This window comes from Chenopodium album, chromosome 21, assembly GCF_948465745.1.
Source record: "Chenopodium album chromosome 21, dcCheAlbu1.1, whole genome shotgun sequence".
NCBI lineage: Eukaryota > Viridiplantae > Streptophyta > Magnoliopsida > Caryophyllales > Amaranthaceae > Chenopodium > Chenopodium album.
In genome coordinates, this window is record NC_137854.1 from 6,687,950 (window position 1) to 6,703,984 (window position 16,035).

The 16,035-nt window shown below is 42.6% G+C and overlaps 2 protein-coding genes across 5 annotated transcripts; one reads left to right on the forward strand and one right to left on the reverse strand.

Moving 5' to 3' along the window:
• Positions 1–1,213: 1,213 nt before the first annotated feature.
• LOC145600256 (uncharacterized) lies at positions 1,214–1,885 on the reverse strand. The gene has a single exon (XM_081656182.1). The coding sequence runs from the start codon at positions 1,883–1,885 to the stop codon at positions 1,214–1,216; it is 672 nt and encodes a 223-aa protein (XP_081512308.1).
• Positions 1,886–5,634: 3,749 nt separating this feature from the next.
• Positions 5,635–15,996, forward strand: LOC145601347 (putative inactive shikimate kinase like 1, chloroplastic). 4 transcript variants are annotated; one of them, XR_014104379.1, is made up of 11 exons: positions 5,635–5,833; positions 6,078–6,127; positions 12,791–12,845; positions 12,953–13,025; positions 13,121–13,208; positions 14,434–14,516; positions 14,612–14,729; positions 14,847–14,925; positions 15,020–15,084; positions 15,375–15,540; positions 15,750–15,996. XR_014104379.1 is itself a non-coding variant. In XM_081657348.1 (10 exons), the coding sequence occupies exons 1-10, from the start codon at positions 5,656–5,658 to the stop codon at positions 15,362–15,364; spliced, it is 795 nt and encodes a 264-aa protein (XP_081513474.1). In that variant the 5' UTR covers positions 5,635–5,655; the 3' UTR covers positions 15,365–15,709. The 4 variants fall into 4 exon arrangements, 2 of the variants coding, with proteins under 2 accessions (XP_081513474.1, XP_081513473.1); XR_014104380.1 differs by having other exon boundaries at positions 15,375–15,508; XM_081657348.1 differs by lacking the exon at positions 15,750–15,996 and having other exon boundaries at positions 15,359–15,709.
• Positions 15,997–16,035: the final 39 nt, after the last annotated feature.

Below are 16,035 nucleotides of genomic sequence, written 5' to 3' on the forward strand. Positions count from 1 at the left end.
ACTTCCCGAGAATTCGCACGAAAGTTGACGGCGTATTAGGACTGAACAACACGAAAGACTTTCTCGCGCTTACCACTTCCCCAGAGATCTCACAAATCTCGTCCAGAGTATTCCTTAACTCCTTGCAGGTCTCTAAATCTGGTTTAAAGAACAGTAACGCATCATCGGCAAAAAATAGGTGTGAAATTAGCGGACATCTCCTTGCTGCTCTGAGTCCTGTAATTCTTCCCTGCTCTTGCAACCAGATTAGCCTTCTAGATAAAACCTCCATGCACAGAATAAACAGGTAGGGTGAAAGCGGATCACCCTGTCTCAACCCCGCCTCTGGAGAGAACCACTCCGATTGGGCCCCATTAACCAAAACTGCATAGCTGACCGTAGTGACGCATTCCTTGATCCATTGGATCCAATTCTCCGGGAATCTCATAGTCCTAATAATGTCGATGATGAATTCCCATTTTACCCTATCATACGCCTTATTAAGATCTACCTTCATCACCCCTGCGAACACTCCATCATTCCTCTTCTTCCCCTTGATGTACTGTATGAGCTCATGTCCTACAAGTGCACTATCCGTCATCAGCCGTTCGGGAACAGAAGCATTTTGGAAGTCTCCAACAATCTCCCGCAGAACCGGCTTTAACCTGTTCATTAGGCACTTTGAGATAACCTTGTATACCGTGTTGCACAGTCCAATTGGCCTGAATAGATCCACCTTAACTGCGTTTTCCTCCTTCGGGATGAGACAGATGTAGGTCTTATTCCATTCTTTTAGGATATGGCCTCCTGAAAAAAAACTATTCACTTCTTGAAAGATATCTTCTCCCATAACTTCCCAGCACTTCTGGAATACGATCGGGGGGCACCCATCAGGTCCTGGAGCTTTTAGCGGCCTCATGCCAAACACTGCCTCTTTTACTTCCTCCCGTGAGAAATCTCCGCGCAAGTGAATAATCTGGGCCTCTGATAGCTGCGGCAGATGCTGTAACCACTCCTCTCTCAGAGATTCCAGACCTTCATTCTCCCCTGTCCTTTGACTTCCCTCACTGTAGTAGATGGACTTGAAGTGACTAACAAATTCCTGTTTGATCATCGTTTGGTCTGCACACCAATTGTCCTCTCCTAATTGTAATACCCTGATCTCATTCTTTAACCTTCTCCCTTTAACCGCTCTGTAGAAGAATGCTGTAGATCTATCTCCAAGCTGATCCCACTACCCCTTCGCCCTCTGCCTCCAGAATGAATTCTTGATCTCCACCTCTTCCTCCATCTTGTTTCTCGAAATCTTCTCCTGTTCCACCTCCTCTTCTGACATGTCCGCAGACTGTAGGCTCGCCAGTGATTCCTGGATCCTGTCCCAATTGACTCTATGTTCATCTCTGTAATTCAGACACCATCCTTTTAGCTCTGCCCGGATTGCTTTTATTTTCTGTTGAAGCGAGTACATTCGGGATCCCCTTACTTCTAATCTCCAAGTGTCTGCTATCATCTGTTGAACTTCCCCAAAATTCAATGCCCATGCTTCAATTTTGTACGGCCTCCTAATACGCTCAATTTTTGCTGGGTTTGAGTCAATCATGATTGGTCCATGATCCGAGATGAAGATAGGAAAATTCCATACCAGAACTCCCGGATAACAATCCGTGAACGCCACATTACAATATGCTCTATCAAGTCGCTCCATGATGTTTTCCTCTCCTAATCTGTTATTAGTCCAAGTAAACTCCACCCCTCTATGTGGTATGTCCAATAAGCCATTTCTTACTCTCCAATCCGTAAAGACTGAAGCTCCCCTTATTGGAACTGCACCCCCCTTCTTCTGCAAACACCATTCCACTTGGTTGAAATCACCAAGTAAGAGATGATTTCCTTTAAACTCATTCATGAAAGACTCAAGAGCATCCCACACCCCCACCTGAGTTCTACATAGGGCGAACCATACACAAACGAAATATATATAACATTGTTAAAATCATCCCACGCTTTACAACAAATAGCGTTAGGAGATGATGACAAGACTACAAGCCTACACGACCAACATAAAAACAGACCCCCCGATGCATCACTCGACGCATCAACCCTAAAATGCTCCTTAAATCCTAGTTTGCTAAAGATCGGGACTAAGCTACTGACATTACACTTAGTTTTAGACAAGAAAATAACATTAACGCTAAGTTTATTACAAACACTACTAATAAAAGGAATTGCAGAGGATTCCTTGTTGTTTAAGCCCCTGCAATTCCAGCTCCATAGCTTCATTTGTCTGCTCGTGGCTCTTTTGGGCCAGCCACCGAGCCCCTTACGCAGCCATAAAAGCATCTATTTCCTCGTGGAAGCTGGAACTTCCAACTCTTCTCTTCGCTCACAGAGTTCTTCTTCGACTTCACTTTCCTCTTTGTCTTGATCTTCAGATCTCCCGCTTCATCCGACGACTCCAAGCTATCTCCATCTGACAGTCCCAGTTTAGTCCCTTTCCCTTTTCCAAGCACCGAGCTCTTCTTCCTTTTCTTTCCTTTGCTCTTGACTAAGCTCGAGATTTCTGGTTCCTCCATGAGTGGGCTCTTGTTCAAATCAATCTCGCTAATTTTCTTTTCAGAGTCCGAGCTAATCTCCACAATTTCTGGGCTGAACCGAACACGGAAAGCGAGCTTGGTGCGAATTGGGCTTGTAGGATACTCCATAATCTGCTTTCCCTTGTCTAACACACTTGGGCATTTATTCACCATATTACTACCCTCTTCATGATCCGAATGAGCGGGATCCATATTTAGATCCCGGATCTTCCTCATTTGAGCCACCACCAGATCCGAAAGGGGAAGAATGGGTGGGGAATCTGCTGAGGGAGTGCTAGAAATAGAATTGGGGGTATTTGGTGGGTTCGGGCACTCTTCAGCAGAAAGGGTTATACTAGGTGAGATTTTTTCTGGGCTCTTGGGCTCATTTGAAGGTGAGAGAACATGGGCCTTTGAAGGCCCAACACCAAAATTCATATACGGTTCAACAATTTTACCCAATTCATCACAAGATCCAAAGTCATGCTTACCTCCAGAACCTTCCTTGACTTCAGTCGGGCTACTCGCAAGAACTACGGCCTCTTGGTTGTCGCTACCACTATCACTCGACAGGCCCAAATCCAATAAAGCTTGTGCAAAACTCAGCAGTGGTGAATCCGGAGTGGGGCCCCAAGGTTGGTTGTTTGGGCTTGAAGGCAAGAAAGGTTCAACATCTTGTAAACAGTTTTCCACATTTGGGTTTAACTCCTCTAACACTGAAGGAGAGGATGCCACCGAATGAAAGTCAGAAGAGGAGTCATCAGCTAGTAGGATATCAGCCAACGATTGGTAGTTATCCATACTTAACTCACATGGAACAGGTGAAACACGAGTAATGATATTTTTTTGAGGGTGGTACCAAAATAGAAGTTTGAAAAGGACAATAGAGAAAGGGGAAAAAGCTAATAAAAAATAAACGAGTAGGTGAACATAAATGGAAAATCAGCGATATAAATAGTTTGAAATGGGGTACTTGAATGGAGAATGTTCAGAACAAATATTGGGAGGTAGATATTCTCAAAAAAACTGGAGTTAAACTCTAGTGAAGTAGGGGTCCATTTTGGTGTAAGGTAAGATAGTGATGGATCCGCCCCTATAAAACTAGCAAACACTGACTTGAACTGTTGTTCAATTCTCATATCCCCCAAACAATTCGGGTATATAGACATCCAGGTAGAATGTACAGTAAAAGCTTGCCTCATAAATGTGCTGCAGCAAATTAATCTCCTTCTTTTCACTCTGTGCTCCCCTGCATTTTCGACTCCTTCTGAATCACCATCAATGTTGATGTTTCCTCTCTTTCTGCCCATTCCAAAAGAATCAAACGGGTTATTCGACTGGAGTGGACTCATCTGAACCGGGTTTACTCCATTAATCACTGCCTGCATCAGTCTGATTTTTTCAGAAAAATCAACTCATCATTGCACCACCGTTGCATCCACACGCCACCACCTGCCCTCCTCCTTGGGCAAATTATGCATGAAATTCTGAGTCCTCTCCTCTCATACAGTGTTCTCCGGTTGCCGTCGCCATCATCCCTTTTCCTCTTGTTTCCCCCCTGAACACCACTATTATTATTTCCTGCACCAGAACCACCATCTCCGCCTCTACCCTGGTTGTTTGAGCTTTCACCACCATACGAATCATTATTACCCCCTCCTCCATTCTCATCATCATCACCATCCTCTCCATTATCACTATCCTTATCCTCCGAATTAGATGAGCTGGAACTAACATTATTCGAATCCTCCTCGTCCCTTTCCGTGCTCTCTGAAGAATCCTTATCCAAATCCTCTGACGATTCTGGTGACCAATCACTCTCTGATTCGCTTGCTCCCCAAACCTCTCTCGAATCCTGCACTTCTACGAGATTAATCCTTGATGTTCTGTTCCTCTCCACCCTTTTTAGGCCTAAAGTTTTTGAGGTGTACAGCGGGAGGTAGACAGGATCAACTCTGACTTCACCCTGAGAATCACATGCTGCATACATAGCTGCCTGAAGTTCTCTACTTCTCCTTTGCGGACAGAGCTTGCAACATTTGTCTTTATGTCCGATGATTCCACAAGTTTTACATAATACAAACACTCCTTCATATCTGAGGTCAACCCATTCAAAGCTCCCCTGCTCTTATTCAAAGTAGAACCCTGGGATCAACGGTCTATTAAGACTAAGCCAGACCTTCGCTCTGAATACACCTCTTACCGGAGGAGTTAAAGATTCCTTATCAAAGCACAAAACACGGCCTATTCTTGCTAACACTCTGCTAGCAATTGACACAGTACTGTAATGGACTGGAAGTCCCTCCACCCTCACCCATAAGTAAGCGGCATCAAAGTTCATAGACCTTAAGGCATCTCCAATAAAACACCTCTTGAAGATGATAAGTGCTCCCTTATAGTTCCCATGGCCATACCTTAATAAGGCATTGCAATCCTCTTCCCTTGTGAATTTTAAGATAAAGAGACCATCCACTTTCTCCACGGTAATTAGGCCTCTGAATCTCCAAGACGTGTAGATCCAACTTTGTACTTCCTCTGCTGAGAAGCTACAACCCCTCCAATCTTTGAATTTTCCCACCACTAATATGTTCTTATCATTAAGCGCTTTTGATTCCTCTTCTCTAGTTGGTCTAAAGACTGGTCCCATTTTCCTTGAGTTTACAAAACCTGATGGTTGAAGGTTCATACTTTCTGCTACCTATAACACTAAGTCAAGAAAGAACCCTCTCTTCTAGTAGCACAACATATAGAAAATGAGATAAATAAAAGATTAAATAAAGGAAACTCTGAATTCCTAAGATTATACTTCTATTATTCCACTAGGAAGCTAGTTCGTTTCTAGAGAGAGATGCTCTAGTATTCTAGAGAGATTAAGTGTTTAAACTTTATTTTGTTTAGTGCACACTTCCTTTTGATATACTCTTTATTATGGACTGTCACAAGGAGAAAAGTGAGCCATAAAATTACCACCTCCGTTTCAAATTATTTTTTGCAAAAGAAAATTAAACTATTTTATCGGACTCACAAAATTATAAATATATATATCCATATATCCAAAAGGAATTAAAAGTAAAAGAAATCGTTTGAGCAAAATTTGTGAAAAATGGAGATAAGGATACGGCCAGCGTTCCAGTGTATATGCAGGGGCAGCTCAGTTCCTAGTAAACCAACTTCTTCTTCCCTTCAATTTCCTCTTTCTTCTTCTTCTTCTCATTTCAGACCTCCGACTTACTTCCATCAATGGCGGAACCAACTCACCACTACTCGCTCACTCGCCGACGGTTACTTACTACTCTTCATTTTCTCCTTACTTTTGTTTTTCTTTTCAATTTCGAAGAATTTCCTTTAATTGCATGATGATTGTTTGTTAAATTGTTGTTTATCCCTTTTTTTCAAGTAGATTTTGATGATTGTTTTTCCTGGGAAAATTTATGGTGCTCTGCTGTGTTTTTAATTTGTTGAAAGACTGAATTTTGCTTTTCTTGGACATTTTTGAGTATTTATGCTTTTGAATTTTCTTTTCAGGAAATTTGGCAACCGAACCTGCTAATTCTCATGGATCCCTTGCATTAAAGGTGCTTTTATAACCTTAATTCCTTATATTATGCTCTATTTGCTCTTAATTACCCACTTTTTTGTGGGTCAAATTTCCAAATTATTAAGTGTTGTGAATTGGGACTTGTAAGTAGTCATCATTGTTAGGATGTGACAATGAATTTGGAAAACTTGATTTGCAAATTTGGAAGTTGTTGGTGGATGTAACACTGAGGAATTTCCAGCGTTGGCCACGGCGGTTGTGGTGGCTGCCTTTGTTGTATCATACGAGTGATGTCTTTGACTCGGGGTGCTCGATCCCGGCTTGGACACCTAGGTGTGCAGATATAGGCACTCTTTAAGGAAGTCGTGTTTGTTACCATTTGGGTTAAGACTCATACACATCTGGTGGCTAATTTTCAACATTACCCCTTGCAAAATTTCCGTCCTATACCTCACCGTGCTCCCATGTATAACAAACTGTTTTCGCGACTAGCTAATAGCCACCAATACCGTCTTATGAATGTATAATACATACAAATCACATAAAACAACTCATTTTTTTATGAAAATTAACTGATTAAATCCTTGCATCGTATACAAAGAGCAATTCTTCAATATAACTTTTAATATGATCTCCTATACAATATGAAATATATTGGACTGTCAAACCCTTGTATTTAACTAGCCTACTTTATGACTGGTACCTTCTTTGGAAATGATTATGAAAATATATTAGATTTTGAATGATAGTGTTGCAGGATTAGATGTTTTGCAAACTGTTGCAACGGACTTGCGAGTAACAAGATAATAATTGTATAATAATTGGGCGAATGATTGTATGATTGATTGATAATTAAGCCAAAAGCTTGCGAAACGATTCCATGGCTTTAGGCCATGACTCTCCAAGGTTTTTCTTACAAATTTCTGGATACTTTCCCCTTACTAGACCACTCTCTCTTATACTACTACTACAAGCATAAATATGGCAAGTAAGCCTTAATTACTACAACTTACTACTATTGGCATTTAACTACTTTAGTGCATTACAAACAAAAGATTACTGCTTCCTGTCCCCTGCTGCTGCAACGGTTCTCTGTGCTCCTTTTTCTCAGCTAAGTCATGTTGTTGTTGGTGGTAATGTGCTGCCCTTGCCTTTGTCTCCTGCTGTAAACAATTGTCACGGGTGGTGGAGGGGAATGCATTGCAATACTCCCCCCCAAAAGAGCCACCTTGTCCTCAAGGTGGAACTCCGGAAACCTTTCCTTAAGCGCGGCTGTATCCTCCCATGTAGCTTCAAACTCCGGTAGCCCGTGCCATTTGATTAAAACCTCAGTCCCTCCTCCCTGACCAGCCTTTGTTCGTATCTCAAGGACACTCTCTGGCTCTACCACGAGTTCTAATTCCGGGGTGAGCTGAGCCGGAATGGTTGGTGAACTTGACAACTCTCCTAGAGCATGCTTGAGCTGTGACACGTGAAAAACAGGGTGAATTCGACAATCCTCGGGGAGGGCTAACTTATACGCCACCTTGCCAATTCGTTGTAACACCTCAAAGGGCCCATAAAATCTTGCTGCCAACTTCTCGAAAGGCCTCTTGGCGAGCGATTTCTGCCTATACGGCTGTAGTTTGAGAAAAACAAAATCCCCAACTTGAAATTACACCTCCCTGCGCTTTCCATCAGCGTATTGCTTCATGAGTTGTTGAGCCCGAGCCAAATTAAACTTCAATTCATCAAGTATCAAATCCCGAGCCTTCAGCATATCTTCCACGGTATCAACCGTCGTGTGGCCCCCTCCGATCCTCACCAACTTAGGAGGATCCCCGCCGTAAAGAGCCTTGAAGGGAGTCATCAAGGTCGAAGAGTGGGAAGTAGTATTATACGAAAACTCGGCCCATGGTAGCCACTTTGCCCAAGCTTTGGGTTGCTCCCCTGCAAAACACCTTAAATAAGTCTCTAACCTCTTATTCACCACCTCCGATTGACCATCGGTTTGGGGATGATACGATGTGCTCTTCTTCAATTCGATCCCTTGCATTCGAAAAAGCTCCTTCCAAAAAGTGCTAACAAAGACTCGATCCCGATCCGACACTATACTCCTTGGCATACCGTGTAATCTCACAATCTCCTTGATGAAAATCTCCGCCACGGTGAGAGCGGTGAACGGGTGTTTAAGACCAAGGAAATGCGCGTATTTGGTTAACCGATCAACCACCACCAAAATAGTATCAACCCCCTTTGACCGAGGCAGGCCTCGATGAAGTCCATGCTTATATCCTCCCACACTTGCTCCGGCACCGGCAAAGGCTGCAGCAATCCCGCCGGTGATTGCTGCGAGTGTTTATTTCTCTGGCAAATCGAGCAATTGCGAACAAATTCGGCCACATCCTTGCGCATCCCACTCCAAAACCACTCACTACCCAACCGCAAGTACGTCTTAGTGTCCCCCGTATGACCACCTTCCGGAGTATCGTGGTACAATCTCAGCAGCGCCAATTTAAACTTGGACTTCCTTGGAATCACCAATCTTCCCTTGGACACTAGGCGCGAGTTATCAATTGAATATCCTTGAGGTCCTTCTCCCCTGCTCACTTCCTCTCGAATTTTCTGAATCTCTGCGTCCTCCGCCACCTCACGGTTGATATCTCCCCAATCAACGCCATGATCGACATACAAAGCCCCAAAATTGGCCGAAACTTCACTTTCCCCCCGCCGCGACAGGGCATCAGCAACCCTGTTCGAAATTCCCGGCTTATACTGTAATTCAAAATCAAAACCAATAAGCTTTCTCACCCATTTCTGATACTCAGCCCCGATTTCCCTCGGCTGTGCAATGTACTTGAGACTTTGTTGATTGCTTCTCACGACGAATCGCCGACCCAACAAGTAATGTTTCCACTTTTGGACCGATAAGCAAACCGCCATGAGCTCCTTCTCGTAGACGGATTTACCACGACTTCCCGGACCTAGGATTTTACTGTAGAACGCTATTGGTCTTCCCTCTTGCATTAATACGGCCCCTAGACCGAAACCGGAAGCATCCGATTCCACAATGAAAACCTTCGAAAAATCAGGCATAATTAACACCGGAGCCGTGCACATGGCCTCCTTCAACCGCCGGAACGCCACCTCTGCCGCTTCCGACCACCCGAAGTTGTCCTTCTTCAGTTGGTCAGTAAGCGGGTGGGCAATTTGAGCGTAATGCCTTATAAACTTTCGATAATACCCCGTCAAACCTAAAAATCCTCTTAATTCTTTTAAGGTTTTTGGGGTGGGCCAAGTCAACATGGCTTTGACCTTCTCTTGATCCACCGAAACACCATCACTTGAGATGATATGGCCCAAATAAGCCACAACATCTTTGCCAAACTCACACTTCTTTTTGTTGGCAAATAAAGTATGTTCCTTCAAAGTAGCTAATACAACAGTTAAGTGCTTAATGTGCTCTTCACGGTTTACACTATAAATGAGTATATCATCAAAAAAAACAAGAACAAACTTGTGTAAATAAGGTCGGAATACCTCATTCATAAGCGATTGGAAGGTGGCCGGAGCATTAGTCAATCCGAACGGCATCACAAGAAATTCGTAGTGTCCCTCATGGGTCCGGAAAGCCGTCTTGTGAGTGTCTTCCGGCCTTACGAGTATTTGATGATACCCAACCCTTAGATCAAGCTTGGAGAAAACACGAGCACCATGGAGCTCATCTAGTAACTCATCGATCACCGGAATGGGGTATTTATCGGGCACCGTTTCTTTGTTGAGGGCCCTATAATCAACACAAAAACGCCACGACCCGTCCTTCTTCACTAATAGTACCGGACTAGAAAAAGGGCTCGTAGAAGGACGAATGATTCCGGCTTGCAACATTTCCCGGATGAGTCTTTCAATCTCATCCTTTTGAAATTGAGGGTACCGGTAGGGTCTCACGCTCACCGGATTGCTCCCACCCTTAAGAACTATAGCATGTTCATGTCCCCTAGTAGGAGGAAGCCCATTGGGCTCTTCAAACACTTCTTCAAATTCGGTTAACACCCCCTCTAAAAAGGCGGGTATCCCACTGCTTTCCTGCTCATTTTTTTCTTCTTCCATTTTGTTCAATTCAATGAGCATGCCTCCATTCTCCTTCCTCAAGGTTCGTATCATGGCTTTGAGGGTGATTCCGGACTTCGAAAGACTCGGCTCTCCCTTGATCGTCACCGACTCCCCTTCCCATGTAAATGACATCTCTTGAAGCTTCCAATTAGTCATCACCATTCCCAATTTTTCGAGCCACTGCACTCCTAAAATTACATCCGAATTTCCTAGTTGTAGAGGTAAAAAATCCTCTTCGATTTCAATTGCCTCCCCAAGCTTCAAACGCACACCCTTACACTGCCCCTGTCCTCTGATGGTTTCACCATTACCGAGGGAAACTCCGAAAGTGCTGTTGCCGACGACCTTCAACCCCAATTTCTCAATGACTTGCAATGAAATGAAATTGTGTGTCGCCCCCGGATCGATCATAATCACTACAGATTGGCCTTGAATAGCTCCCCTCAATTTCATGGTCTAGGGATTCGAGAGACCTACAATGGAGTTCATAGACACCGAGGCTGGAATCTCCGCCTCACCTTCCTCGGGTTCCTCAATGGCGGCGAATTCACCTTGCTCCTCTTCCAATTCTTCCTCCACCATCAATACACTCAATCCTTTTGCAGGACAGATATGCGTAGGCCCCGTCCACCTACCATCACACCGGAAACAGAGGCCACGCGCCCTTTTTTCCTGTATTTCCCGATCAGTAAGTCGCCGGACCTCCCCGTTGAAACGCGTCGTGTTTGAAGGGGCTCTATTCTGATAATTGTTGATGGGTTGGGTGACCGAAGCTGCTGATCCTTGGCTAGAATGACTGGGTTGGGTTTGTGTTTTGGCTGGGATAAAGGATGGGTTGGGTTTGGCTGATGTGTATGAAGGGCTGTTGGTGTGGGAAGTTTGGGCCGGCCCACCCAGTATTGTGTTAGCTGGACTTTTGTTGAAGTATGAGTAAGGCCCTGGTTTGACAAAGGCTCCACCCGATCTTTTTGACCCGTTAACCCGGTTCCTCTCTTCAACCCGGATCGCGAGATCCATTGCATCTTCTAGGGTATGCGGATTGAGCATTCGGACCTCCACTTTTATATCCTCCTTGAGTCCGTTGATGAACTGCCCCTTGAGAAGGCTTTCAGGTATGTCTGGCAACGGCGATGCCTTCTCGATGAAAACACGGCGGTATTCGACCACCGTCGTGGTTTGCTCAACGGCAAGCCACTGCTCGTGTAGTGTTCCGGCGTTGACCGGTCAAAATTGGGTGAGGACCCTCTGCTTCACGTCCTCCCAGCTAACGACGGGGCGGCGGCGATTCTCCCATTGATACCACCGGAGAGCATCACCCTCCATGGCAACCACGGCTGCCTGAATTTTCTCGGCCTCCAACAACTTATAAAATTGGAAATACTGCTCCACACAAAAAATCCACCCGTCCGGATCACTTCCGTCGAACAACGGCATATCAAGCTTCCTAAATTTCCAGTTTTCTCGTGTTTCTTGGCGGTGGGGAGGGGGGTTATAGTTCCCTCCGGCGCCTTGGTCCCAATTTCCGATACGGATTCCGTTGAATCGCTCATTATCCCGTGGTTGCGCTCCGAAACCACCAAGTGGCGGCGGCGGCGAGTCACGAAACGCACTCACATTCAAGGGCTGCTCCACCTCTTCGTTTCCCACCAGAGGTTGAACGGGTGTCGATCCCAAAGCCTTGAGAGCGTCGCGTATTTCGTCCATCACCTTATCTTGCCGGCTCGTCGTCATATGGAGCTGCTGGGTTAAATCTTGCCGGAACCTATCTATCTTCCCATCCTCTGTTTGTCTTAACTTATCGATGGCTTCTCCCTGTTGCTTCAGCAAGGCTCGCGTCAGGGAGTTCTCTCCTTCTCCTAACTTCTCGAGCATCTCCTCTACTTTTTCCTCCAGCGCCGCCACTCTCTCCGGCGTCACTGTTAGCGAAGTTGGCGGCATGGCCGCTCTGATACCAACTGCAACGGACTAGCGAGTAACAAGATAATAATTGTATAATAATTGGGCGAATGATTGTATGATTGATTGATAATTAAGCCAAAAGCTTGCGAAACGATTCCATGGCTTTAGGCCATGACTCTCCAAGGTTTTTCTTACAAATATCTGGATACTTTCCCCTTACTAGACCACTCTCTCTTATACTACTACTACAAGCATAAATATGGCAAGTAAGCCTTAATTACTACAACTTACTACTATTGGCATTTAACTACTTTAGTGCATTACAAACAAAAGATTACTGCTTCCTGTCCCCTGCTGCTGCAACGGTTCTCTGTGCTCCTTTTTCTCAGCTAAGTCATGTTGTTGTTGGTGGTAATGTGCTGCCCTTGCCTTTGTCTCCTGCTGTAAACAATTGTCACGGGTGGTGGAGGGGAATGCATTGCAACTGTCCTGTCAGCTTCTACATGATGATGATCTATGTATTTACATCTTGCATGAAATCATGTATTGATGTAAGTTTCTCTTTTGTGGTGGGAAGTTGATCATAAGTTATGTGCAAGGTTTTCCTCCTTTTTGTGCTCTTAATCATTTCACAATCTAACTATGATCAAGATATTATTTAGCTTGTGATTTCCAGTGCTTATTGTTAACTGTTTCAGTCTTAATTTAGAAGAAGGCAACAGATATATGCGGAGACCTGAAAGGAGCGTCAATATTTCTTGTGGGTAGGCCTCAGTTGCACCTTAATTGATGCCCTTGGATGGTGTACACTCAATCAGGATTCTGATATGTTGGTCTCTGTGTCTTTATGTATGAATACTACTATGCAAAGGTATGAAGAGTGCAATGAAGACCAGTGTGGGCAAACTCATAGCAGATGAATTGCGCTATTACTACTTTGATAGGTTGTCATTTCCTTTTTCCTCTCTGACTAATATGCCATTTGCAAATTGAAGTCAGATGCACTTTACTTGTTTCTTATTCGGTTTTCGTTTTTCAGTGACAATGTAGTTGAGGAGGCTGCCGGTGAGGATTCTTCTGGCAAATCTTTTAAAGAGAGGGATGAAGATGGTTTTCAAAAATCGGAGGTAGTTTTTCATCAGCAGCTTGTGGGATACTGGATACTTATGTGGTGTTTAAAAATATATTTTCTATGCTCTATCATGGCTTATTATCTTTGGATATTTCTGATTTAAGTGGTAGAAGTGTGAAATTATGGTCCCATGTCAAGAAACCTTCTTAAAATATGGATTATCAGCTTTGAGTTTGTAGAACATTAAAAACCCCTTGCCTAATATACCAATCCCTAAGAAATGTGATTGACCTCTAGAAAACATAGGAAAATATCTTACGTGAGCTCAATAAGAACTGTCCATATTTTCACATAAGATACTTGGTATCTAAATACATCAAGTGCAAAGCATGAAGGAGACTCTACTTTGGTCAGTAGAGCCCAACTGGATCCCTCAATTGAAAAGAAAAAAAAAAAAAAAAGTAAAGGAAAGGAAAAGGAGAGGGATGATACTATCATTTTGAATCATGTAGAAGCAGATCATCTAATCACTAATCGTACCTTATTCGAAGCACAATTCACTGTAGGACGGAAGAACCAAAGCAAGCCCTTCAATCTAAACCTAACGGACCTTTGTTAATGATAGCAAGAGCCTTTGCTTCCTCCACCCCTAAGTGTTTGTCTATCCTTATATGATTTCACTCAATCATCTGTCCCTTTTCCACTTTACTAATACAATATTAGTAAAATTTCACTCAATAATTTATTCAAAATAATCTATTATTTGGTACTTGTGAACTGGGGATATGGACAACCATTTTCGGACAGTGTTAATTAGAAGGAAGAAAATGTTGTGGAGAAGTACGTTGACATTATTAACATTTGTTGTTTTTGTCTCTGGGAAATTGTACAATACATAAGAAAATTTTAAAGAAGGTGAAGAGCATCTCTAAAGGCCCTTTTCTTGTTTATTGTTCAGTTGAAGTTTTTTAACTTTGAATAGTGTTCTGGTAACATCCCTCTGTGTCTGTGAACATCTACAGAGATTAGCTAAGAAATTAGCCATGACCTAAGGATACAAAATGAGCTATTGCGTTGTTGCTATTAATCTGGTCTTTCTCATTGTGTAAGCATATATGTCAAGTTGAAACACCAAATGCACAATCCATCTGTTCCATCGAGCAGTGGCTATGTTGCCGCATTTTCTACCTATTCTATGGGATTTTGTTTCAATATAAATAATGCTTCTCAAGTTATGCAGTAAGACCTAGAAGTTGCTATGATATTAATTTTTTTCTCAGACTGAAGTGTTGAAGCAATTATCATCATTGGGCCGCCTGATAGTCAATGCTGGAAATGGTGCAGTTCAGAGTATGACTAATTTGTAAGGATATATTTGCAGTTGTCTTTGTAATGCTCTTGTGCACTCTTTATTATTTCACTTCTCATTAATACATATTTGGTTTTGTATTGGTGAAGGGCTCTACTACGACATGGAATTACTATATGGATAGATGTTCCTTTAGACATTATTGCAAAAGAGTCCGTTAGAGATGATGAACAATCAACTACGTCTTCTCCAGATACCTTCTCTGAGGTCCAAGTCTTCCATCACTTGATTCTTAGAAGCACCTCTTGCTTTTAGGCATATGTCAGGTTTCTAAGCAAACTTATTTCCCACTGTATTAACATTAATGCTGAAAATTTATGTCAGGCTTTAGATCAGTTAACTCTGCTTTATGAAGAGAACAGAGGTGGATATGCTACGGCGGATGCAACTATCTCACTGCAAAGTAAACTTACTACACTTTGTTCTTATGCTGTAAGATATTATAGCACTCTTTACTTATTTTCTCATTTCTTTCCTACGATTTTTGTTTTTGACAGTGGTGGCTACCAAACTTGCTTATGATGAATATGAACAAGTTACTGCTGAAGACATGGCACTGGAGGTACCCTCTCCTCCTCTCATGCGCTATTTTATTCAGCAACTCTATTCTCCTTTTTGTGAATAGTTTCACTTGCTGGATTCTCCAAGATTTATTATTTGTTACTATGATAGAAGCCTATAGCTACCCCCCACGTAAACTTTCTTTTGGGTTTAATTTACTTTCAAACCTGTAAAAAGGGCAGGGTAGATTAAAGACTCGAGTAAACTAAAATGCACATATTAAGTTTGACCACCCCCTAGTTTGTAGACCATGAGTACGTGTTAACCTCCTTTAGATGTGATATATTACAGGTTCTGTCACAGATAGAGAAGCTTACAAGAGTAAAGAAGCTGATGGAAGAAGCTGGAAGGCCTTTTTAGTTATTGTTGGCTCCTCCAATTTCATTTATGTATCTGTTAAGTCCTGGTTGGTAAAGTACTAAATTGTAAGCATGCTGTGAGCCAAATATTATGCGAAGTACGTACTACGAGTAACTGTTAGTCTGTTACAACAGTAGCATTTCTTATCTAAATTTTTAATTAATTAATTAATAATAATAATAATAATAATAATAATAATAATAATAATAAAAATACTTGTACATTGCTTGCAGTCTAGAGATAGCACAAATCTTTTCCTGACATTATATCCCTACTTTATTATTCTAATACCACATTTTATGGCAGCTCATTTCCTTCTGAAAAAGCACATTCACACTCTCGGTGCAAGCATAAGATAGAATTCTTCCTGCTGAAAAAGCTACTCGGTGTCTGGTACATTTTAGATTCTGTCTTTCATTTTAAGCTTTCTCCCTTTGCATCTTTATAATTTAATGGAAAAAAAAGAACAAAACATACATAAAGAGAAAAAATTGTATTATTGTAATTGTGATAGTTTTTTAGGCTTATTGCATTAAGATTTTGTTTGGTGTCACTAATTAGTTAGGTCAAGTACTGTAGTTTATAATACAAA